General features: G+C 43.1%; 1 protein-coding gene across 1 annotated transcript in view; it reads right to left on the bottom strand.

Annotated features, from left to right (window-relative positions):
* Positions 1 to 1,010: 1,010 nt before the first annotated feature.
* The window catches only part of DNAL1 (dynein axonemal light chain 1), a 49,994-nt gene continuing 23,825 nt past the window's right edge, over positions 1,011 to 27,179 (bottom strand). The window contains exons 4-8 of the mRNA XM_069730746.1: positions 22,128 to 22,183; positions 14,915 to 14,970; positions 8,996 to 9,122; positions 3,068 to 3,208; positions 1,011 to 1,150 (exon numbers count right to left, since the gene is read on the bottom strand). Of these exons, the coding sequence (XP_069586847.1) occupies positions 1,101 to 1,150; positions 3,068 to 3,208; positions 8,996 to 9,122; positions 14,915 to 14,970; positions 22,128 to 22,183 (430 nt within the window). The 3' untranslated portion in view covers positions 1,011 to 1,100. The remainder of the gene's footprint in view (positions 1,151 to 3,067; positions 3,209 to 8,995; positions 9,123 to 14,914; positions 14,971 to 22,127; positions 22,184 to 27,179) is intronic.

Raw genomic sequence — 27,179 nt, 5'->3', positions numbered from 1 at the left:
GTGTCTGTGCAAGACATGTCTGGGTTTTTTCCAGTATCATGGATAAAAATGGACAATACAAGGATATGGGTCCGATAAAAACAGATCATAAGTGTACAGTCCGTAACTAACCTTGCAAATTATAGGAGAAGCTTTGTAATTTATTGATTTAGCAATCTGCGAAAAACACTGATGGTAAAAACAAATGTGTGAATGAGGCCTTAATTAGTAAGAAATATGTTTTTCATACATTCTGTTGTCTAATCTGGGGAGTATCTTATAGTAAGGACTTACTGTATACTTCTCCTTTGTAATGGCTCAACTTCTGGTCTTGGCTCAAAAAAAAAACAACTTAAAAAAAGTGCAGTGTTTTTACCCTAAAAAAATAGTGTGTGTGAAACTAGCTTAAGATTCTATTTCTAGCATACTTATTTCCATTCATAAAAAACACAAACTGATTTAAAATAAAAAAAGGCACTTGAAAAATCAAGGCATTAAAAAATAAAAATAATAATAAAAAAAATAACTTGCATTTTGTGCACACTGCTGAGCTACTCCTCAGTCCTTATGCACAAGCGGGAACGTGGATTGAGATCAGGCAGGGCTCACGCTGGGCACTCAGCCTTTGGCCCCACCAACAGTGCACCGAAGCCCCCTTATTTAATACAAAATACAAGGCTGGATACTGCTAGTGAGATTTTTATAGGGTTAAGTTTCCTATACTAGTTGTTAAAGTAACTTAATTTGCATTTCGGTGTATGGGGAAGGGGACAGACTCCTTTTACATGTACACATGAATCTAATAGGAATGCTTAATGGAGTAAATAGATGGAAGAACAAGTTACATCACACTGTATAAAGTGATATCGGTGTGCTTAATATTGGATGAGCAGGAAACGATCTTCATCCTCCTTATTGTGCAAATAAAACAGATATCAATTTTTGGAGCGGTCACCCTGATACGAATATGGATGAATAATATACTGCTCTCATCCATACAGATATAAGTAAAAAATGAATTTCAAAGTATGTTTCCTATATACAAACAACATTTATGGGAAAAAACACCTTTTTTTCTAGATATATTCAAATAACTTAACGGGATACCAATAAAAAAAAAGTTAGGAGGCCTCGTCCCCCTCCTCGTCTTCCTGCTTAATTACTGGATTTCCTGAAATGGAAGAACAGAGAAGGTGTTAGCCACCTAGTGGTGAAGGTAAAGACTTCACAAGACAAGTACTGGAGACTAAGCGTACTGGCATAATTAATTTGTCGTGGCATTTAACAATTCTGTCGTCAATAAAGTGATTTCATTAAACTACCGGCCACTACATGTGGCAGTGCCACGTGTCTACATCCAGCTACCACTTGTAACAGATGGGGATTGCTGCTCTCCAAGCCTTTGATATTGATGATATTCCATGGATGGAAGATCAGTTCTTCTCCTGCTGCCTTCTCTGCTTTCGGCGTTGCGGTCCTCTTCAATCCAACATGCCACTTTACAGACTAAAGGTACCTTCACACATAACGATTTCGTTGCTTTTTGTGACGTAGCAACGATATCGTTAACGAAATCGTTGTGTGTGACAGCGACCAACGATCAGGCCCCTGCTGGGAGATCGTTGGTCGCTGGGAATGATCAGGACCTTTTTTTTGGTCGCTGATCACCCGCTGTCATCGCTGGATCGGCGTGTGTGACGCCGATCCAGCGATATGTTCACTGGTAACCAGGGTAAATATCGGGTTACTAAGCGCAGGGCCACGCTTAGTAACCCGATGTTTACCCTGGTTACCATTGTAAAAGTAAAAAAAAAAAACAGTACATACTTACATTCCGGTGTCTGTCCCCCGGCGTCAGCTTCCCGCACTGACTGTGTCTGACATGTCAGCGCCGGCCGGCCGTAAAGCAGGGCACAGCGGTGACATCACCGCTGTGCTTTACGGCCGGCCGGCGCTGACACAGTGCAGGGAAGCTGACGCCGGGGGACAGATACCGGAAAGTAAGTATGTACTGTTTTTTTTTTTTTACTTTTACAATGGTAACCAGGGTAAATATCGGGTTACTAAGCGCAGCCCTGCGCTTAGTAACCCGATGTTTACCCTGGTTACCCGGGGACTCCGGCATCGTTGGTCGCTGGAGAGCTGTCTGTGTGACAGCTCTCTAGCAACCACACAACGACCTAAACAGCAACGCTGCAGCGATCGGCATCGTTGTCTATATCGCTGCAGCGTCGCTAAATGTGACGGTACCTTAAGTCTACACCATACCTCCCCTGCCTTATGCTGAAGGGTGGAGGGATGAAGATTGAAAATGTCGCCGATGCTGGTGCGGTGTCCATCTCCCACACGAAAGGCAAGGAAGGCGTCGTTTAGACTTCTCACTGCTCTCAATGTGCCACTGTACCGGCCATGAACGCATTCAATGGAACATGTCCATCAGGTTTTTGCCATACAATCTGAGAGCAGCATAATGTAGGGGCAGAGACCCCGATTCCAGTGATGTGTCACTTGCAGTTTTGATAGAATCCCTGTTTTCTCTGCTGTACATGTAGCAGTTCTCACAATGCTGAGCTGCGTATAACCCCGCCCACACCACTGATTGGCAAATTTCTGTGTATAGTATCAACAAGCTGCCAATCAGTGGTAGGGGCAGAGTTACACAAATTAGCCTGACTGCTGTGCACGTGACACCTAGTCCTGCAGTGATAATCTTCAACTAATAAAACACTTATTGTATTGAAACTACAGCACGCAGTCTAGTAAGTGACACATCCCTGAAATTACGCTTTCTTACTCTATATTAAGCTGCTGTCCGATTAAATAGAAAAAACCTGCTGACCGATTCCCTTTAATTATTGAATAATGAAAAGTTCAGTAACTTTATCAGGATTTTTTGCAACTTGCCTGTCATGGTACCCTAAGTATCGCAATGTGACCCCATTCACTTATATTGACTTGAGATCTAGCAGCTACACGGTGATCTTTAGCCACACGTCTTGTGTCACGGCCAATGTCGCCTTGTAACCTCAGTCTTCGTGTTGCCTCAAGTAACTAGTGGGAATAAGAAATTGTGTTGGTTAACACTTACCATCCAGTTTCTTCAGCTTAGGAAGGCGCTTTGTTGCCTCTTCTGCCCAGTTACCCTCTGACGCGTGTTTTTCCTCTAGAGGGTTCCCTACAAACACTAGATCCTCCAAACATGGCAGATCAGCCAACTTCCCAAACTCCGCTAAAAGGAATGAAAAATATAGTTCTTACCGATAACGGTATTTCTCTGAGCCCATGACGGCACCACGGAGAGAGGGGATCCGCCCACCAAGGACAGGAAACCTACGGATAAAAAGGCGGTACCACTCTCCTGCATCAGTTGTTTTACATAGAGAACGATGGGAGACTACTAAAACATTTGTAAATTTTAACTGTTTATCATAACGAGATACCGCGTGTTTAAAGACTATAAATAGACTATGGCACTAATTTGATGTGCGCACCCATAAGTGAAGGGAGGGAATGTACGGGTGCCGTCATGGGCTCAGAGAAATACCGTTATCGGTAAGAACTATATTTTTCTCTGATCGCCCATGACGGCACCACGGAGAGAATTGCATAGATAGTACATTCAGGGAGGGACCACCGCCTCCAGAACCCTTTTACCGAAAGTAAGGTCTGAAGAGGAGATTAGGTCCAATCTATAGTGCCTATAGAATGTGGATGGTGAAGACCAGGTAGCAGCTCTACATATCTGGTCTATGGAAGCTCCGGCCTTCTCCGCCCAGGAAGTTGCCACTGCTCTTGTTGAGTGAGCCTTAACCTCCCCAGGAACGGACATCCCACTTGCCGAGTATGAGAGACTGATGGCGTCCGTGATCCATCTTGCTATGGTGGCTTTGGATGCTTTTTTCCCCTTCCGGGGACCCTGGAAACACACAAACAGAGAGGGATCCTCCCTACTCTCTCTAGTGGCTTCTATGTAATGTAAGAGACACCTTTTTACATCTAGTGTATGTAATGTTTGTTCCTCCTTATTTTTAGGGTTGGGACAGAAGGAGGGGAGAGATATCTCTTGGGACCTGTGAAATTTTGAAGCCACTTTCGGTAGATATGCTGGGTCTATTTTTAAAATGACTCTATCCTCTAGAAATTGTATGTAGGGAGGATTAGCTGAGAGAGCCTGTAAGTCGCTAACCCTACGGGCAGAAGTGAGGGCGACTAACAGAGCAGTTTTTAGAGATAAATTTTTCAGTGAAGCTTCGCGTAATGATTCAAATGGAGTACTAGTCAGGGCTTTAAGGACCAAGTTTAAGTCCCATTGAGGAACAACTTTTACTGGAAGAGGCCTCGATCTTCCTGCTGCCCTGATAAATCTAGAGACCCATCTGTTTGAAGCCAAGTCAAAATTGAATAGGGCTCCCAAAGCTGCCACATGAACTTTTAGGGTACTAGTGGCCAACCCCATCTCCAACCCATTTTGTAGGAATTCTAGTATGGAAGTAAGGGGAATTTCTTTCCCTATTCTTACACCTGAAGAAGACAGAAATTTTTTCCATACCTTGCCGTATTGTTTTGTTGTAACCGGCTTCCTACTTTGTAACAGGGTTGAGATTAGCCCCGGAGAGAACCCTCTGCTCTCTAATAATTTCCTTTCAAGAGCCAAGCTGTCAAGTGCAAGTTCTTGACTCGTGGATGACAGACTGGGCCCTGCGACAATAGATCCTGAAGGTCTGGTAATACCCAAGGGTCGGATATTGACATCTTCCTCATCCATGAGAACCAAGGTCTCTTCGGCCAGAACGGGGCAATTAGGATGACCAGCGCCCAGTCCTCCCGAATCTTCCTCAGCACTGCTGGAATCAGAATAAGAGGAGGGAAGGCATAGACAAGATGGTGACCCCAAGATATCAGGAAAGCGTCCACCGCTACTGGGTTCCCCAGAGGAGATAGGGAGCAAAAGGAGGCTACTTTTTTGTTTAGATGGCTCGCAAAGAGATCTATTTTGGGAACACCCCATCTTTCTGTGATCTGGGTGAATATTGACCGATTTAGTTCCCATTCCCCCTGTTTTAGGCTGGACCGGCTGAGGAAGTCTGCTTTGTAATTGTCTACTCCCCTTATGTGTAGGCTTGTTAGGGATAAGAGATTGCTCTCGGCTATTTGCAGGATTGAGTCGGTCACTTCCATTAGATTTTTGGAACGGGTACCCCCCTGGTGATTTAGGTAAGATACTACCACCCGGTTGTCCGACATTACTCTTACATGGTGAGAGTGAAGGACCCCCAAGAATTCTTGAAGGCCAAATTTTACTGCAAGGAGTTCCTTCATGTTGGAGGATTTGTTTACCAGAGATGGAGACCAAATGCCCTGGGCTACTAGGTCGCCCAGATGGGCCCCCCACCCTGAAGGGCTTGCGTCTGTAGTCAGGACTTTCGAGACCTGAATAACCCATGGGACTCCCTGGGAAAGATTTTCCTGCGATTTCCACCATGTTAGAGAGTGATTGGTGCGAGGAGATAGAGTCAACTGCCCGTCTAAATGCCCTCCTAGATGGATTTGCTCCGATAATATCTGCCATTGAAGGACTCTCGAATGTAATTGGGCCCACTGGACCGCTGGAATACAAGAGGTCATGGAGCCTAAGAGGGACATGGCCTGACGGAGTGTTATGGAGGGGAGAGATTGGGTTCTTGATACTAAACTTTTTAGTTTTTGTATCTTGTTCTCTGGGAGCCGACACTCCATCTTTTTGGAGTCTAGAGTGAGACCTAGGTACTCCTGGACCTGAGAAGGCATTAGTCTGGATTTCTCTATGTTTATTAGCCAGCCCAATTCCTTTAAAGAATGCATCACTATTGCCAGTTGATCCTCGCAATGTTGCGGGGAGGAGCCTATCACCAAGAAATCGTCCAGATATGGAACGATTAGGGTATTTTCTTCCCTGAGGTGAGCCATTACCTCTGCTATCAGCTTTGTGAAAACCCTCGGGGCTATGGCAAGGCCAAATGGTAGAGCTGAAAATTGGAAGTGATTTAGGACTCCCCTGATGTGAACTGCCATCCTGAGGAACCTCTGGTGATCCTTGTGTATTGGGACGTGATAATATGCGTCCTTTAGGTCCAGGACCACCATGAAGCATTGGGGAAACAACATTTTGATAGATGATTTTATCGTTTCCATCTTGAATGCTTGAACGTCCAAGTAATCGTTTAGTTTTTTTAGATTTATAATGGTCCTGAAGGAACCGTCTGGTTTCTTCCTCAGGAATAGAGGGGTATAGTACCCTTGCCCTCTTTCTTGTGGGGGAACCTCCAGGAGTACTCCCTTTTTTACTAGCCCGATGACCTCGTTTTCCAGTGCCAGCTGTTCTTCTGCCGAAGATCTTATAGATGTCATCGTAAAAGAGGGACGGGGCCATTTTTTGAATGTCAGCCTCAGACCTGATTCTATGATGTTTAGAATCCATTGACTGGAGGTAATCTTTTTCCAGGCTGGGAGAAAGAGAGATAATCTCCCTCCCACCTGGGGCGAACCTTCATTGAGAAGGCTTCTTGGTATCGCTGGGGTTTTTGTTAAAGATGAACCCCTTGTTCTTGTTCCTCTTATCCTCCCACTTTCCCTGGCCTCTCCCAGGGTTCTTACGGAAAAACCTCTTGTTCCGAAAGGGCTTCCGGTAAGAGGGGAGACCTAGAGAGGGAAAGGACTTTTTCTTGTCCCCTGCTTTTTCCAAGATATCATCTAATGTGGAACCGAACAAAAACTCCCCTTCGCAGGGGATAGTACACAATTTTGTTTTTGTTTGTAGATCGCCAGGCCAATTCTTAAGCCAGAGGGCACGCCTGGCCGCATTAGCAAATACTGCCGACCTGGCAGCTAATCTTATAGAGTCTGCCGAGGCGTCAGCCAGAAAGGCCGCAGCTCCCCTTATTACGGGTAATGTCTTCAGCATCAAGTCTCGGGAAGTTTTCCCCTTTAATTGACCCTCTAGTTGATTCAACCAGATCATTAGGGAGCGAGATGTGCATGCTGCTGCCACTGCCGGTTTCAGGCCTCCTCCCGCTGACTCCCAAGAGCCCTTGAGGAAGGCATCCGCCTTCTTGTCCATAGGGTCTTTTAGGACCCCCATGTCCTCGAACGGGAGAGCGAATTTCTTTGATGCTTTCGCTATTGCTACATCTAATTTGGGGGCTTTTTCCCAAAAGGAGCAGGATTCATCCTCAAAGGGGTATTTCCTTTTGGGAGTTAGGAGAGTCTTTTTCATGGGTTTTTTCCATTCCTTTTTGATTAGCGCTGCAATTGTTTCATTAAGCGGAAAAGCTCTCCTCTTTTTTTGTTCTAAGCCCCCAAACATAATGTCTTGTGCTGATTTTTTAGGGTGGGAGTCTACTAACCCCATAGTACTCCTCACTGCCTTTATGAGGCCATCAGTGTCCTCTAATGGGAAACAATTGTGACCTCCTGAGGAAGAAGTGGATGACGAAGACGCGGAGGAGGAGTCGGAGGATACCAAACTCGCACTATCGCTGTCAGATTTAGAGACTGGGGACGGGGACCTGTGTCTGGTCCTTCTCCGTTTTCTTCCCCTTTTAAGGGATTTAAAGGTGTCTTCCACCTGCTCTTTAATCAGGTTTTTAAGATCTGTTGCAAACCCGGGCAGGCTTTCTGATACCGTCTGCTGTATGCAGGAATTACATAGCTGCTTCTCCCAGGCGAGTGGAAGATCCTCTTTACAGATGGCACAGACCTTGTGCTTGGTTTTACCTACGCTTTTCCTCCCCGGTTGGGAATTCTCAGCCTCTGGCTTTTTCCCCGACGCCGTGCTGGACTCCTTGCTGTGTTGAGACCTTTGGCGTTCTTTGCTGGTGTCCTGGTAACCTTTCTGCTGCCGCCTTTTTTGCTGCTGCGGCGATGCTATAGGTGGAGGTGATTCAGGCAAGGGAGATGCCGGGTCGCTCATACTGCTGCTGCTGGTCTGCGCAAAACAACACTTGCTACGCTGGCGCTGACACGACTGCTCCTGAGGCTCCTGCCAATATACTGCAGAGCCACTGGGGGGAAGTAAATCCTCCCATTTAAACTTTCCCGCTGCTCCTCTTTTTTTTTTTTTTTTTACTTCCCGGCGCCTGCGCAGTAGCGCCCGGCCGGCACGAGGAGCGCTGAAACGCTGGCGCCTGCGCAGACGCTCCTGCATCTTGTAGAACGCCTAAGCGTCATGTCGGGATCTATGGAGCGTCCAGCTACGGCGAGGAACGCCGAACGCCGACGCCTGCGCAGTCGCTTCCGCGGCGCCCCGGCGTCTCGCGAGACCAGCGCAGTTCCGGGCATGCGCCGACTTTCCAAGATGGCGCCCGGAGTACAGATATGGCGCTGCTGACCGGCACCCCTGGTCCTATGCAGACCCTTATTGCGCGGCTCTGCAAGCCCGATGGCGTTGCAGTGTGCAGGCTGACGCGAGCTAGGGGAGGGCCACGCCGCACCTCCCGCAACCACAGAGGGACCCCCCTGGATGTTGCCGCTGCTGCATCTTACCTGAGGAGGTGACCGCGAACTCCTTGTCACCTCCTCCACGCACCCTTGAGGCCCACTAGCCCCCAGCGGTGGTGCCTCGGGTCACCACCCCAGCCGAGGCAGAGGGACCCCAGCTGCCTGAATCGGACTGGTTGGCCCCGGAATTCCAACGCTGACTGGTAAGTCCGTAGGTCTCCCATCAAGGACAGGAAACCAACTGATGCAGGAGAGTGGTACCGCCTTTTTATCCGTAGGTTTCCTGTCCTTGGTGGGCGGATCCCCTCTCTCCGTGGTGCCGTCATGGGCGATCAGAGAAAAATCATTACAATATATTCTTCATTTGTTACACGTGTTTGGAGGCGCACGTAATCTTATATGCTGCCCTCCCTTGTCTGCATACGAACACTTTCTACAGAAGACAAAGGGGCCTTCGTCTGAAGGAATCAGGCATGAGAGCCAAAGTGAAGCTCCGAGGCTCACAGACGACAAAAAAAAAAAAAAAAAGAATTTTCCGTACCCCAGTCTTTCACTGCATTGTTGGACATATAGAGGACTTTTAACTTCTTCATCACATGAATTCCTTTCAACTTCTCAATTAAATTGTAAGAGATCCACAGCTCTTCTAAAGTTTCTCCGACTGCTTCCTAAAACAAAGAAAGACGTTTAAATATAAGGGAAGATCATCTAACCATAAACTGAACTGACATTATAAATGATGGAGTGATAATTCTCCAGTCACAGAAGTGACAAGCCCTTAGACGGGTTATCCACTTTCGGAGACAATTTTTTTTTCTTACTTAAATGTACACAATTGGGGCTAAAAATAATTGTTGCTATTGGGTTTCATTAAAAATTGCGCACAGTTTGCCCCCTATAGGTCCAGTCACACGCTCCTCCGCCAGCAGCCATTGTAGGGAATGGAGCGCGGCGCAGTCTGTTAGGAAAGCTGCACTAACAAGAGCAGGAGGAGAACCTGTCATACCTGTATAGTAAGTGCTACAAAATAATGTCCCCAACACATCTGATAAAATAAAAATACTGTGGCCAACCCCGTTAATTCATTCTGCAGCCAGCAATGGACATTGCAATACAGAGGCAAATGGTGCAAAATTTTAAATGAAACCCAATTGCAAAAATTATTTTTATCCCCAGTTGTATGCATTTAATTAAGAAAAAAAAAATGTCCACAAAAGATGGACCTTCATGACCCAGCCTATTTTGACCTTAATGACCTGGCCATTTTTTGCAATTCTTACCAGTGTCCCTTTATGAGGTAATAACTCAGGAACGCTTCAACGGATCCTAACGGTTCTGAGACTGTTTTTTCGTGACATATTGGGCTTCATGTTAGTGGTAAATATAGGTCTATAATTTTTGCGTTGATTTGTGAAAAAAATGGAAATTTGGCTAAAATTTTGAAAATTTTGCAATTTTCAAATTTTGAATTTTTATTCTGTTAAACGAGAGAGTTATGTGACACAAAATAGTTAATAAATAACATTTCCCACATGTCTACTTTACAACAGCACAATTTTGGAAACAATTTTTTTTTGCTAGGAAGTTATAAGGGTTAAAATTTGACCAGCGATTTCTCATTTTTACAACGAAATTTACAAAACCATTTTTTTTAGGGACCACCTCACATTTGAAGTCAGTTTGAGGGGTCTGGCTGAAAATACCCAAAAGTGACATCATTCTAAAAACTGCACCCCTCAAGGTACTCAAAACCACATTCAAGAAGTTTATTAACCCTTCAGGTGCTTCACAGCAGCAGAAGCAACATGGAAGGAAAAAATGAACATTTAACTTTTTAGTCACAAAAATGATGTTTTAGCAACAATTTTTTTATTTTCCCAAGGGTAAAAAGAGAAATTGGACCCCAAACGTTATTGTACAATTTGTCCTGAGTACGCCGATACCTCATATGTGGGGGGAAACCACTGTCTGGGCGCACGACAGGGCTCAGAAGGGAAGGAGCACCATTTGACTTTCTCAATGAAAAATTGGCTCCAATCTTTAGCGGACACCATGTCGCGTTTGGAGAGCCCCTGTGTGCCTAAACATTGGAGCTCCCCCACAAGTGACCCCATTTTGGAAACTAGACCTCCCAAGGAGCTTATCTAGATGCATATTGAGCACTTTGAACCCCCGGGTGCTTCACAAATTGATCCGTAAAAATGAAAAAGTACTTTTTTTTCACAACAAAATTTATTTTAGCCTCAATTTGTTCATTTCCACATGGGCAACAGGATAAAACGGATCCTAAAATTTATTGGGCAATTTCTCCTAAGTACACTGATACCTCACATGTGGGGGTAAACCACTGTTTGGGCACACGGCAGGGCTCGGAAGGGAAGGAGCGCCATTTGACTTTTTGAATGAAAAATTAGCTCCAATCGTTAGCGAACATCATGTCGCGTTTGGAGAGCCCCTGTGTGCCTAAACATTGGAGCTCCCCCATATGTGACCCCATTTTGGAAACTAGACCTCCCATGGAACTAATCTAGATATGTGGTGAGCACTTTGAACCCCCAAGTGCTTCACAGAAGTTTACAACGCAGAGCCGTGAAAATAAAAAATAATTTTTCTTTCCTCAAAAATGATGTTTTAGTAAGCAATTTTTTTATTTTCATAAGGGTAACAGGAGAAGTGGACCCCAAAATTTGTTTCCCAGTTTGTCATGAGTATGCTGATATCCCATATGTGGAAGTAAACCACTGTTTTGGGCACACGTCGGGGCTCGGAAGGGAAGTAGTGACGTTTTGGAATGCAGACTTTGATGGAATGGTCTGCGGGCGTCACGTTGCGTTTGCAGAGCCCCTGATGTGCTTAAACAGTAGAAGCCCCCCACAAGTGACCCCATTTTGGAAACTAGACCCCCCAAGGAACTTATCTAGATGTGTGGTGAGCACTTTGAACCCCCAAGTGCTTCACAGAAGTTTATAACGCAGAGCTGTGAAAATAAAAAATAATTTTTCTTTCCTCAAAAATTATGTTTTAGCAAGCAATTTTTTATTTTCGCAAGGGTAACAGGAGAAATTGGACCCCAATAGTTGTTGCCTATTTTGTCCTGAGAACGCTGGTACCCTAATCGTTACTCGGACGTGTCCACTCTTCGCCAGTCGTTACACTGGCTGCCCATTCATTACAGGATGCAATTCAAAGTACTTGTTCTCACCCACAAAGCTCTCCACAGTGCGGCACCCCCTTACATCTCCTCCCTCATTTCTGTCTATCGGCCTAGCCGACCACTGCGCTCTGCAAACGACTTTCGACTAACCTCTGCACTAATCCGTACCTCCCACTCCCGACTACAAGACTTCTCCCGTGCTGCATCAATCCTCTGGAATGCTCTACCCCAAGATATTAGGACCATCCACAACTTGCATAGTTTTAGGCGCTCCCTCAAAACTCATTTGTTCAGAGCGGCCTATCACGTTCCCTAATCAAACTCATTTTATGTTTGTGTGTGTGTGTGTGTGTGTAGCCCATTCAGTATCTCCATCTACCCCCCACTCCATGAAGATGGCTGGACCATCATTGTAAATACATCATTGTAAATACACACCTGTACTTTGTATCTCCCCCACCTCATTGTAGATTGTAAGCTCTCACGAGCAGGGTTGTCTTATTTTGTCTTATTTTGCTTTATTACTGTATTGTTAACATTGTTACCTATGACTGTTGTGTTTGAAACTGTTTAACTGTAAAGCGCTGCGGAATATGTTGGCGCTATATAAATAAAGATTATTATTATTATTATTATATGTGGGGGTAAACCACTGTTTGGGCGCACGTCAGGGCTCGGAAGGGAGGGAGCACCATTTGACTTTTTGAACGCAAGATTGGCTGGAATCAATGGTGGCGCCATATTGCGTTTTGGAGACCCCTGATGTGCCTAAACAGTGGAAACCCCTCAATTCTAACTTCAACACTAACCCCAACACACCCCTAGCCCTAATCCCAACTGTAGCCATAACCCTAATCACACCCGTAACCCCAATCCCAACCCTAACCCTAATCCTAACCCTAATCCCAACCCTAACCCTAATCCCAACCCTAACCACAACTTTAACCCCAACACACCCATAACCCTAACCACAAGCCTAATCTTAACTCTATTTCCAACCCTAGCCCTAATTCCAACCCTAACTCTAATTCCAACCCTACCCCTAAGGGTATGTGCCCACGTTGCGGATTCGTGTGAGATTTTTCCGCACGATTTTTTAAAAATCCGCAGGTAAAAAGGCACTGCGTTTTACCTGCGGATTTCCAGTGTTTTTTTGTGCGGATTTCACCTGTGGATTCCTATTGCGGAACAGGTGTAAAATGCTGGGGAATCTGCACAAAGAATTGTCATGCTGCGGAAAATACAACGCAGCGTTTCCGCGCGGTATTTTCCACACCATGGGCACAGCTGATTTGGTTTTCCATAGGTTTACATGGTACTGTAAACCTGATGGAAAACTGCCAATCCGCTGCGGATCCGTGGCCAAATCCGCCCGTGTGCACATAGCCGAATTCTAACCCTAGCCCTAACCCTAAACCCTAACCCTAGTTCTAACCCTAACCCCTAGCCCTAACCCTAACCCTAGTTCTAACCCTAACCCTAGTGGAAAAAAATATATATATTTTCTTTATTTTATTTTTGTCCCTACCTATGGGGGTGATAAACGGGGGGGGGGGGGGGGGTCATTTACTATTTTTTTTTATTTTGATCACTGTGATAGGTTTTATCACAGTGATCAAAATATACCTGGAATGAATCTGCCGGCCGGCAGATTCGGCGGGCGCACTGCGCATGCGCCCGCCATTTTGGAAGATGGCGGCACCCATGGAGAAGACGGACACCAGGAGGCTCGGTAAGTATGAGGGGGGGATATCGGAGCACTGGGGGAGCCACATAGGCGTCACAGGTCGGATTGGCACCGACTTTCATGACGCCTACGTGGCGTCACAGGTCGGGAAGGGGTTAAGTAGCCATTAAGGGGATATAGCAGAAACCCTTTGACCTAAAACTCTATTCCGTGTATCTGAACGGGCTGTGCCTGTGGCATGGATTTTTGTAAGCGTCATTCTTAATTAACCCTTTATCTACCAATGTCCTTTTTTTGGGACGCCTAATCTTTAGCTTCTAGCAACTAAGATTTTATAATTTTTATAATTAGGTCCAATTTTTTGTGTTGTGTTTGTAAAATGAATGTTTTCAAAATAGGAAATCATGTCATTGTCATTTTTAAATGAATATTGGGACGCCCTTTTCTGAAAAATCCGTACTTGTAAAAATGTTACTTTGGCAAGTAATGGGTTAAGACTGGAGCAATCACAACAGTTTCTAAAAGACCATTGCAGTGTGTCATAACATGCTAGTAGTGGGCAGCTTTTATACAATGCTAACTGAAAGAGGACAACCATTTGCAAAAGAGATGTGGAAATATCCAAATATTAATAAAAAAAAACAAATAAACTGAATAAATTCATTACCGACAAACAATGACTGATAAAGTGGTGCTGTACAATACAACTCTGAGATATAAGATTGACGTCACTATACTTAAAATGGGACATGGGAAGGCAGATTCTCGGAGATTAAGAAGTGAGCGGCCAAAGCTACAAAGATTTTACACAGTATTGGATTTGACTTAAAATGGTTGTATGACAATAGCAAAACAAAGGTCTGCCACTCTTGTTCATGGTCTAGTATTACAGCTCAACCTTATTTAATGAGGACCTGTCACTTGCACAAAAATATTGAGTTAAAAACCCCCGAACTCCAACGATTCTGCTGCTTTTTTCCATTTTACGCTCCATCGCAGAGATCTTCACATTTGTTGCCTTTAGAGCGCAAAATGTGAAATCTGTGCGTGTAGTCCAACGGGGCCGTTTCTTCAGCATTTCCCGTTGGGGCGTGTACTTTTACCCCTCTCTCCCTGGAGCTGCCAATCACAGCTGATCTAGCCGTGTATCAATCTCAAATGCTGCCGAACTGTGATTGGAAGCGTCTGGGAAGGAGGTGTGAAAGTGCACGCCCTCAGAGAAGACTCTGAAGAAAAGGTCCAGTTGAAGATGTCCCATATTGAGCTCCAAATGGGTATATCTCTACAATGAAGTGGCGCAGTGTCAGGATCCGGATCATTACGAGATATTTAACTCAATTTTTTTTTATCACGTGTCCTTCAATTGTATGGAGCTGAACTTCAATAAACGCTTAAAGGAATTAATTTTTTTTTTTTTACATTTATATACAAAAAAAAACAAAACAATTTATCTATTTTCATTAATTAAGCTTAGTCACAAACAACAACTGAAACAGAAACACAATAAAAAGTGCTGGCTTTCGATGTATTAATCATGATACTCTTATTTTACAATAAAAGCCAGGAGAATTTTTTTTTATACAAAGGGGCCTTTACTATATCACAATTTGATGACTTACCAATCCGTTTAAATTCTTTATATTATTTCTTCCTAAAGACAATATTCTGAGGTTTTCTGAAAAATAACGCAAAATATAGAAAGTCAACTTATGCTTGTAGTTCTTCAGTTTAAGTGTTACTAGTGATTTTGGCTGGAGAGTCTCGGATCCTTTTTGTACCAAATCATTTGTAATTTCAACTATTGTAAGTTGCAACTACATTGTTGTGCAGCCAAGTGGATGAGACATATTGTACCTAAAGGGAATGTGTCATTAGAAAATGACCAACTATTTAAAGCAGGTTTCTATGGTGTTTTTTGTTTACATTTTAACAATTTCTTTTTTTTTTTTATATATCACAAATCAATAGTAAATCTAAAAATGAGTAATCTTGCACTTTTCACACAGGCCACTGGGGATTGTTTTTTTTTTTTTTAGACACGGACATCCTGTTTCAGGAAATTCACATGTACATTAGCAGCAACAGACCCAGACCCTGCCTTATGTACTGAAGCATCTAATGAACGTGTGCATTGTGAAGTGACATGCTGCAGATTCCAATCCGCAAGGAAAAAATAACCCACGTGTCCACGAGACTTAAAGAATCTCATTCGCTTTGCTGGTACTAGGAAATTCTTCAGGATTTGTGACAAAACTGAGCAAAAAATAAAGTGTAAAATGCAACATGTGCCAGTACCTTAATGGTATGGGCACACAGCGTATATCGAGGAGTTTTCTAGTATTAACAACTTCAGGAAACACTCCTTCTTTGGGGAGTTTTTTTTACTTCTTAATGTGGTTTTCAAAAGTTTTTTGCAGTCTTCTGATTGGACGATGCCTAGTTTGGAGCAGATTCCATCAGGAAGTGACAGCACTCTCTTTTTTTCCCCACCAGACATTTTTTAAAGCCTCTTCAGGAAAAATAGTGCTCAAAAGACTGAACATATCAACAGCAAAGTAGTTTTACAATACAAATGAATAGGATGGGTCCTTCAAGCATTTTTTACAATTTCGTGTGCACGTACCCTGAGCGTCGTGTTCACACACACAGCTTTTGGGGGCTGGTCCACTCATAAGAAACACCTGAAAAGAAATGGCTTACAAAATAAAAAACCTATTCATTTTTAATATAAAACCACTCTGATGGTCGTTTGTTTTGAGTGTATTTTTTTTCTGCTTCAGGTTTTCCAAAACCGCCTGGTGGGAAAAAAGAAAGTGCATATTACTTCTTTGACGCGGCTCTTGATGGACACTTCTCCCCGAACTCCATTGCTGTGAAAAGCCCTCGACTGTCGATTAGTGATGTGCGAACACGGTCAGATAAGGTGATATATGAGCACGCCCGGGTGCTGACAGTGTCTTCGGCATGGTAAAATAATATGTTCCAGTCCCCGCAGCTGCATGTCTCATGTTAACAAACAGACAATCCATGTATGTTTTGTGGCTGTTAGGGAATCCCTGCAAGTATTGTGGCTGTCAAACAGCCCTTCATCTCACAAAATTAGAATATCATCAAAAAGTTAATTTATTTCAGTTCTTCAATACAAAAATTGAAACTCATATATTCTATAGAGTCATTACAAACAGACTGATCTATTTCAAGTGTTTATTTCTGTTAATGTTGATGATTATGGCTTACAGCCAATGAAAACCCAATAGTCATTTTCAAAGTAAGTTAGAATAATTAACAAAAAACACCCGCAAAGGCTTCCTAAGCATTTAAAAAGGTCCCTTAGTCTGTTTCAGTAGGCTCCACAATCATGGGGAAGACTGATGGCTTGACAGAAGACCAAAAGGCAGTCATTGACACACTCCACAAGGAAAGTAAATTTTGCATTTCATTTGGAAATCAAGTTCCCAGAGTCTGGAGGAAGAGTGGACAGGCCACAATCCAAGCTGCTTGAGGTCTAGTGTGAAGTTTCCACAATCAGTGATGGTTTGGGGAGCCATGTCATCTGCTGGTGTAGGTCCACTGTGTTTTATCATTACCAAAGTCAGTGCAGCCGTCTACCAGGAAATTTTAGAGCACTTCATGCTTCCCTCTGCCAACAAGCTTTTTGGAGATGGAAATTTCATTCTCCAGCAGGACTTGGCACCTGTCCACACTGTCAAAAGTACCAATACCTGGTTTACAAACAACAGTTTCACTGTGCTTGATTGGCCAGCAAACTCACCTGACCTTAACCCAAGAGAATCTATGAGGTAATGTCAAGAGGAAGAGGAGAGACACCAGACCCAACAATGCAGACAAGCTGAAGGCTGTGATCAAAGCAACCTGGGCTTCCATAACACCTCAGCAATGCCACAGGCTGATCGCCTCCATGCCACGCCACACTGATGCATTACTTGATGCTAAAGGAGCCCCGACCAAATATTGAGTGCATTTACTGAACATACATTTCAGTAGGCCAACATTTCGGTTTTAAAATAATTTTTCAAGCTGGTGTTATAAAGTATTCTAATTTACTGAGATGATGACTTGGCTGTAAGACATAATCATCAACATTAACAGAAATAAACACTTGAAATAGATCACTCTGTTTGTAATGACTCTATATGAGTTTCACTTTTTGCATTGAAGAACTGAAATAAATGAACTTCTTGATGATATTCTAACTTTGTGAGATGCACCTGTATTATTTGAGCACACCGAAGACACTCGGACACTGAGCATGATAAACACCTTATCCTAGCACGTTCCCTCATCAATACTGTCCATAAATCAATGTGTGCTCATTATGGGCAAGGATCTGCTTGTCTAAACCTCATTCAGACGAGTGTATAATATGGACATGTTGACAATGCAAAAACTAGACAGTACACTGACCGATGTTATTCAATAGGGCTGTTCAGATGACAGTTGTTTGACACGGACCGAGTGTCCATGCTAAAAAAATAGCAGCACGCGCTAATTTCTTCCGTATATTGGATGAGACTTGTCCATTCGAATCTATGGGTATTATTTTAAAAAAATGGATCCCTTATGGAACATCCATAATGCATCTTATTTTTATGCTGTATTTGATCATGCACATTTTAAATTGTTGATGTATAAATATATGAATGTCATATGAATGCAAAATGCGGACAGAAGAATGAAAAAAATGGCTGAAAATTGGATGATTTTTCATACGCTCGTTTGATCTTGGCCTTAGTCCAACCATTCCCTATGTGTAGATACTATTCATTCTCTTTCTATAGAACTCCTTTAAATAATAAAGAAGCGGCAACTGCCCTCCATATGGTTAGCACTACAGCCTTGCAGCGCTGGGGTCCTGGGTTCTAATCCCACCCAGGACAAGATCTGCAAAGAGTTTGTATGTTCTCTCCGTGTTTGCGTGGGTTTCCTCCGGGCACTCCGGTTTCCTCCCACATTCCAAAGACATACTGATAGGAATTCTAGATTGTGAGCCCAATCGGGGACAGTGATGATAATGTGTGCAAAACTGTAAAGCGCTGCGGAATATGTTAGCGCTATATAAAAATAAAGATTATTATTATTATTATTATTATATGCAATGCCCTTCAGACATCCTGTATTAGTGGTTCAGTAAATCCAATTCTGTGTATGAGCACAAACCATTAGCTGCACAGTAAGGAAGTGGTGAATACCAGTGGGTATAATTTATTCCTTTATGCCTGTACGTTTCCTTAAGCTGCTTCTCTGCAACTAACTGATATTTCTGATGTGTTTAATCGGGCATTATTATTAGATTTTGAGCTGACACTGATACATATGTGTAAGACTCTATTGGCCCTAAATAACCCATTGGGATAATACCTGGACACGCGCTCTACGATGAATTTACTTCCAACTATTTGATCAAGGGCGCAGGCAGATGACCGTATAAATCGGATCAAGATTGCAACACAAAGCACGGACTGGCCGGCGGCTCTACCCACCTGAGTGTGATGGCTTCATGTATTTCTATGCAGCTGTTATGCTCGGGTCAAGAGAGCTGCCGTCCTGTCCAGACACTGAGGTCACATTTATATGGCCGTCCAACTGCACCCTATTGATGTTTGGCAATTATCTCGGCACAACAGTGTGATGAGATCCAAAAATTCATCAATTTTCATTTAAAATAATCCTGATTATGTTACAAAAGGTTATGGGATAATATTCGGACGGTTCCATCGATTATATGTATCAGATGAACACTTAACATATTTACTGCAGAATATCTACCTTAAAAAAATTACAAATGATTTATATTAGGAAATAATCAGAAGTTAGAGCTAAAGTTAAAGTTTCTAAGAACCTACTGCAAGGGGTAGCAAATACGAAATTAGATGATAACTTTTGCAAATATGGCGACTCAGAAAAAAAGTGCCACGTTTCTTGAAGGAAGGAGGGAATAAAGAAAGAACAAGATATTTCTTTATTATCCTATTATAGTGATGCACATGGTATATTTGGCACCTTAAAGTCTTAAAGGGGCTGTCTAACTGATCAACTGATGACCTAAACATCAATGTAAAATCAGTGGGAGTCAACAGATTAGATGAAGTCTGCTCCAACAGCTGCCAGATAGAAGCAATGTACAAAGCGCAAAGCAGCCCGGTACATTGTGTAGTAGCTGCTGCAAACTTCTCCAGTTTCTCCCATTCAAGTGAACGGATAGGTCATCCACTGGGGTTACTCCATTGAAGGCTATGCACACCTTCACATTTTTTATAGTTTGTTTACTTCTAGTGATGAGCGAGTATACTTTTGTAACTGCTCGGAGATTAAGTTTTCATTGCCTCAGTTGAATGATTTACAGCTATTAGCCAGGCTGAGTACATGTGGGGGTTGCCTGGTTCTAGGGAATCCCCACATGTAATCAAGCTGGCTAACAGATGGAAATCATTCAGCTGCCGGGATGAAAACTTATTCTCCGAACACTAACAAACACTCGGAGGTCACCCGAGCGTGCTCAGGAAAACCCGAGCAATGACATCACTATTTGCTTCCTAAATGCAAAATTAAGTAATTTTCTAAATAGTCTTGCCATAGAGAAAAATTAAAATCCGTAAGACATCTCCTGAGGGGGCACATTGAACACATGGGATTAATTATAATAGTGGAAGAGAGAAACTAATTATAACTGAGGAAGTGAGAAGGAGATATAACCTCCATTGAAGTAGGGGACTCCTGTGGCGAACAGGTAACGACCACAGAAAAAAGACAGCAAGACTGAGATTTGTTTATACACAGGCCGGAAAGCATGCTTTAGAGGTGGGGAAGTACGCTTCCCAGGTATAGGCTTCCTCTGATCAAAGCACAGCTCCCCAGACCTTTAGGAGTCAGTGATGGATTTTGGGGTTTGCATCAATCTGATATTTATCAGTGATATATATTCGGCATCTTAGCAAAGGGACAAACAGAACGCATTCAATCACATCACTGTAAAGCCAGCAGAACCCCTCCAACTTAATATCAGTCCAATGGTGGTGTTATCCATGCCAGGTTTAATCTCTATGAACAGGTAAAATCACAATAAGAAACATGACAACAATATCTAAGCCTGGGACCTTCAGGGACAAAGATATCCTGCAAGTTGGGGATTTCATAAAATTTAGAAGGACCTAGCACATCCTACAACCAGACCCCACATGAGCTCACCAAGGGGATCTATGTGGGTGTAACCTTGATGTAATAAAAAAGCAGCATTTGGGTTTGGTCATTTGTCAGTCCTGTGTTCTAAGGAATATCTCCCTCCGCTAAGCTCTGAGCCATTTCTGTGACTCAGGTTCAGTCATTTTCTTTTGTTATCCCCTTTTTTTATGTAATTGTGTTGTTCCCATTTTATATCATCTTTCAATTTTTTTATTTTTTTTTTACAAACACTGCCTACCTTTCTGGATTAAATATATAAAATGTAATATCTCTGTTCATCCTGCCCTGTAAACCGCACTCCTGAAGCCATAAGCTACCGGTAACTGGTGTCCAATCGGCCTGCAGAAATGATTGGTGGTGGCAGCTAGTAGTGCCTTTTTGTATTGTGGAGCTGGCAGTGACCGTTGCGGGGTATATACTGTATATACAGTATATTCCGTGTGTTGGAATCGGAGGTGTATATACCATACGTTCACTGTGAGTTCCCCAATAACCGGCCTAGTAGTGGAAGCAGCCGCGGCCTCGACCATCACTCATTCGTTTGTGTAATTGTCCTGACTATTGGAGGAAGTAGAGTAGCGTCCCCTGACAAACTGGTGGCAGTGGTGGGATTTGCGCAATCTGACCGGGGTCAGTCTTCATTAAAAATGTCCTACTATTTGCTGCTACAAAGTGAGTCTTCCCAATAGCTCGTTGCTCTGCAAAATATGACAACATTCTGTCACAGAGCTCCTGGATCTGATGGCTCTCCACCTCCCGTCTCGGGCCATATTCAGATGTTCATGTATCATGGTCGGAGTACGAACTGTCATGCAAGGACTAGATGCGGGTCTACTGAAAAATCAGTCCACAAATGAAGCTATGCTGACAAATGAGAGCTAGTAAAGACAGCAGAATCCTCACATCAAGCATGTAATGAGCATTTTGCCATATCCGGATTGTCAGTGCTAAAACTCTGCACGGTCACTGCAGGAGCCCCAGCCACGGTCAGTGTCAGTGTGCCCTCTCATCCTAGGCTCCTGTCTGTGGTGCCTTACCGAGCGGCGGCTGCAGACAGGAGCAAGCGATGAGAGGGCACACTGACACTGTGGGAGCGGTTGGACTGATTTTAACTTGTTATTGGAGACGAGTGGAAAAACACTAGGACTACTGGACTCGTGACCCCGACTAGAACTACTGAAGTGCAAGTAGTCAAAATGACTATACCAGTAGTCCTAGTGTTAAACATACCCTAAAAACTTACTAAACTGAGGGTTTGATGAACTATTATCATACTTTATGAATGAAAATACAGATCTGAAGCAGTACAAGAAACTCCACATTACGAAACGCTATAATAGACCACAATACAATAAAGATGTGCCCAGAAGTTGCCGGCACAGCGCACACAAGCTCGTCTTTGTACGTTTGAGCCCTCTTGGTTTTGTTCCTCTCCTCAGCTCCTATTATGCATTATTCCATTCACTGGACGCATATAGAACAGCAGGAGACATTTCTACCGCACCGGATGCTTTTGTATTGGCAACGTTTAGATAATCACTATATAACTATACTGGATCCTTCACTTTTACTGATACAAGCAGCAAACAGTTGACAACAGACAGTTCAGGAGAACAGTAATCGTGCACTTACTCAGTCCATTCAGATTGGCTATTTTTTCAATGCAATTGGTAGAAAGTGACAACTTCCTGAGAAAACAAGCAAACATTAACATGATACAGGAATGAATGGGGGTAGTACAGGCACTCGAGGGGCTCGGACAATCCCCTGAACATGTACATTAGTCTGATCCACTTACAGGTGAAAACTTAAAATTGACTCTCAAGTGTTTTTATTAATCTTTTATGCTGGTAGTAGTATTCATTTGTGATATTTTGGCCACTTTTGTGCTCTGCTTTCTAGGTTGACAAGATAATTTATGATCTCAGACTCAGTCAGCACAGACAACCAAATACAGGCACTCAATGCACTTTCCCACTTACAGTAACTTGCAAAAGTATTCACCCCTCTTGGCGTTTTACCTATTTTGTTACATTACACCTTGTGTTTAAATATTTTTGTAATCCGATTTGTGTGTGATCCATCAGCACTAAATAGTCTAACTTGGTGAAGTGAGAAAAATATAGGCATAAATTAAATTTATGGAAGCAAATAACTAAAAATTGGCACATGCATAGGTATTCACCCCTTTTGCTCTGAAGCCCCTAAAATATCTGGTGGGAGCAATTCCCTTCATAAGTCTCATGCTTAGTGACAGGACGTCCACCTGTGTCACATGTCTGTCAGTAGATACACTTTACCTTTTCTGAAAGGCCACAGAGGCTGCAACACTGTTAACAAGAGGCGCCACTAACCAAACAACACCATGAACACCAAGGAGAGCTTACGTTTCTTTTGTCCTGAAGAAGTATGGTACTTCGAAACCCGTAGACAAAATAAAAACATGCACCTTATCCTAGTGTGTACGTGGATTTATTACCATCCACCAGCAGTGCGGATTTTCCCACTTTTTCCTTGCCACACAATTCTACTTGGTCCCTGAACCTCCTGCAGCTGTGATTACATGCTCATTCAAATGTTGGGCGATCACAACATAATCAGGGTAGCATAAGCTTTATTTGTATTATCCATTTTAACTGGATAAGACTCTATTCTGCTTTTCTCTCTTCCTTAGTATTTCAAGCAGAGACTGGAGTATCTGTCCATACAACCAGAATAAGCCGTACACTCCATTGAGGTGGTTTTATGGAAGAGTGGACAGAAAAAAAGCCTGTACTTACACACAAAATTGTAAGGCTTGTTTTGAGTTTGCCAAAAGACACATGGGAGACTCACCAAGTGTATGGAGGAAGGTGCTGTGGTCAGATGAGACCAAAACTAAACTTTTTGGCCACCAAGGAAAACGCTATGTCTGGCACCAAAGCAATGCAGCTCAACACCCCAAGAACACCATCCCCACAGTAAAACATGGTGGTGGCAGCATCATGCCGTGGGTATGTTTTTTGGCAGAAGGGACAGGGAAAATGGTCCGAATCAAAGGGAAGATGGATGTTGCAAAATACAGGGATATTTTTGAACAAAACAAGTTTCAGTCTGTCAGTGATTTGAGACTGGGAGGAGGTTCACCATCCAACAACACAATGACCCAAAGCATACTGCTAAAGCAACACTCGAGTGGTTTAAGGGGAAACATATAACTATTTTAGAGTGGCCTAGTCAAAGCCAATTGATAATCTGTGATCAGACTTGAAGATTGCTGTTCACTAGAGGAAACCATCTAAACTGATGGAGCTGGAACAGTTTTGCCTTGTGGAATGGGCAAAAATCCCAGTGGCCAGATATGGAAAGCTTAGAGACGTATCCAAGGCAACTTGCAAGTGATGCAAAAAAAGGCTCTACAAAGTCCTGACTTTAGGGAGTGAATACTTATGCACACTGAAGTTTTCTTTTATTTTGTCCAATCTGTTGCTTGCTTCCCAATAAAAAGTAAACTAAATGTTCACAGTTGTAGGCATGTTCTTTATATGAACTGATGTGAAATTTCAGGTTGTGAGGTATCAAAACACAAAAAAATGTGTGTGCGTGCGTGTTGAATACTTATGCAAACCACTTGTTTCCCTCTATCTCCCCAGATATTGATTGCTCTGGCTTGATAGACCCACAGGAGGGCAAAGATGGATGGGAAACAAGTAGGTGGGAAGATGCACTGAACATGATACACAGTGTGCCTGTACTAGGCTTGAGCAGTCATTCTATGCAGACAGAGCCCCTTTAACAATGCATTTTCTAGTCTTTGGCCATATTAAGAGTAACAAATGGTTTTGCCATGTTTGTATATTTTTCTTTTTGTAAAACTGACAAATTAAAGTTATAAAAAAACAAAACTTTTTCACAAAAAATAGTACCTGTTGATAAAAAGTGTGTGAACTGTACATCATGATCAATGGTATAATGTACTCTCCTTGTTTCATTAAGTGCAGTGATGGTATATAAGTAAGATATGACATCACTTCCTTATCAGTTCATAACGAATGACGAAACTTCTTAGGCCGGCCATACATACAGTGGGGCAAAAAAGTATTTAGTCAGTCAGCAATAGTGCAAGTTCCACCACTTAAAAAGATGAGAGGCGTCTGTAATTTACATCATAGGTAGACCTCAACTATGGGAGACAAACTGAGAAAAAAAAATCCAGAAAATCACATTGTCTGTTCTTTTAACAATTTATTTGCATATTATGGTGGAAAATAAGTATTTGGTCAGAAACAAACAATCAAGATTTCTGGCTCTCACAGACCTGTAACTTCTTCTTTAAGAGTCTCCTCTTTCCTCCACTCATTACCTGTAGTAATTGCACCTGTTTTAACTTGTTATCAGTATAAAAAGACACCTGTGCACACCCTCAAACAGTCTGACTCCAAACTCCACTATGGTGAAGACCAAAGAGCTGTCAAAGGACACCAGAAACAAAATTGTAGCCCTGCACCAGGCTGGGAAGACTGAATCTGCAATAGCCAACCAGCTTGGAGTGAAGAAATCAACAGTGGGAGCAATAATTAGAAAATGGAAGACATACAAGACCACTGATAATCTCCCTCAATCTGGGGCTCCACGCAAAATCCCACCCCGTGGGGTCAGAATGATCACAAGAACAGTGAGCAAAAATCCCAGAACCACGTGGGGGGACCTAGTGAATGAACTGCAGAGAGCTGGGACCAATGTAACAAGGCCTACCATAAGTAAAACACTACGCCACCATGGACTCAGATCCTGCAGTGCCAGACGTGTCCCACTGCTTAAGCCAGAACATGTCTGGGCCCGTCTGAAATTTGCTAGAGAGCATTTGGATGATCCAGAGGAGTTTTGGGAGAATGTCCTATGGTCTGATGAAACCAAACTGGAACTGTTTGGTAGAAACACAACTTGTCGTGTTTGGAGGAAAAAGAATACTGAGTTGCATCCATCAAACACCATACCTACTGTAAAGCATGGTGGTGGAAACATCATGCTTTGGAGCTGTTTCTCTGCAAAGGGGCCAGGACGACTGATCCGGGTACATGAAAGAATGAATGGGGCCATGTATCGTGAGATTTTGAGTGCAAACCTCCTTCCATCAGCAAGGGCATTGAAGATGAAACGTGGCTGGGTCTTTCAACATGACAATGATCCAAAGCACACCACCAGGGCAACGAAGGAGTGGCTTCGTAAGAAGCATTTCAAGGTCCTGGAGTGGCCTAGCCAGTCTCCAGATCTCAACCCTAAAGAAAACCTTTGGAGGGAGTTGAAAGTCCGTGTTGCCAAGCGAAAGCCAAAAACATCACTGCTCTAGAGGAGATCTGCATGGAGGAATGGGACAACATACCAACAACAGTGTGTGGCAACCTTGTGAAGACTTACAGAAAACGTTTGACCTCTGTCATTGCCAACAAAGGATATATTACAAAGTATTGAGATGAAATTTTGTTTCTGACCAAATACTTATTTTCCACCATAATATGCAAATAAAATGTTAAAAAAACAGACAATGTGATTTTCTGGATTTTTTTTTCTCAATTTGTCTCCCATAGTTGAGGTCTACCTATGATGTAAATTACAGACGCCTCTCATCTTTTTAAGTGGTGGAACTTGAACTATTGCTGACTGACTAAATACTTTTTTGCCCCACTGTATTAGATGGCTGTGTGGCCATTCACAGGAGCGCTTGCTAGGCCGAGCACCCTTGTGTTCTCTTTGAGAAAGCCACCATCTGACACATCGGCCAGCAGCTTATATCACAGGCAGTCTGAAGTCGGACATGCACGATCGACATCTCTCCCGGCCACCAGGCGGCCGGCGCTCCCATAAACATTAGACCGTTGGATGAACCCCTTCCATACTAGCAGCTTCATCCGACATTAGTCTAATGTGTATGGGGGAATTAAAGGGGTATTCCCACCTCCAAGATCCTATCCCATTATGTAGTGGATGTAATAATAATAATAATATTAGCAGACACCTCCAATTAGAAATGTGGTATAGTTGTCCTGATTCGCTATGTTGCTTACCCTATGTGCAGGGCATTGCAGTAGCTTAGGTATCCATGGTTACGATCACTCATATAGTGACAGTTAGTTGATAGTGGTCGTAACCACTGATACCTAAACTACTGCAATGCCCTGCATGGGGTAAGCAACATCGCGAATCAGGAGAACTATACTACATTTCTAATTGAAAGCATTTGCTATTATTATTACCTACTACATATTGGAATAGGAACTTTGAGATGAGAATACCCCTTTAAGTTAAAGCTTAACAACACTGTTGTGTCATGGGTCTGCCGCAGCCAATGATTGGCTGAAGCTTATGAATATTCCCTTCAGAGGGCAAGTCAAAAATTCATGTGACCCACTGGATAACCCCTTTAACACAATGTGATTCTGCTGGTGGTCAGCAAGTGGAATAAAAAAATAGGACAGGACAAGTAATGCCTAGACAAACAGGTGACGCTGTGTCCAGTCACTGTCAGACTTCCCAGTATGAGAGTGCATCCTGAGAAAACTGGCAATCGCGGCGTAGGACTCTTAAAGGGAACCTGTCATCTGAATTTGGCGGGACCAGCTTTTGGTCATAGGGGCAGAGTTTTCGGGTGTTTGATTCACCCTTTCCTTACCCGCTGGCTGCATGCTGGCTGCAATATTGGATTGA

This window comes from Ranitomeya imitator, chromosome 1 (genome assembly GCF_032444005.1).
Source record: "Ranitomeya imitator isolate aRanImi1 chromosome 1, aRanImi1.pri, whole genome shotgun sequence".
NCBI classification, from domain to species: Eukaryota; Metazoa; Chordata; class Amphibia; order Anura; family Dendrobatidae; genus Ranitomeya; species Ranitomeya imitator.
This window is presented reverse-complemented; position numbering and strand designations above follow the sequence as displayed.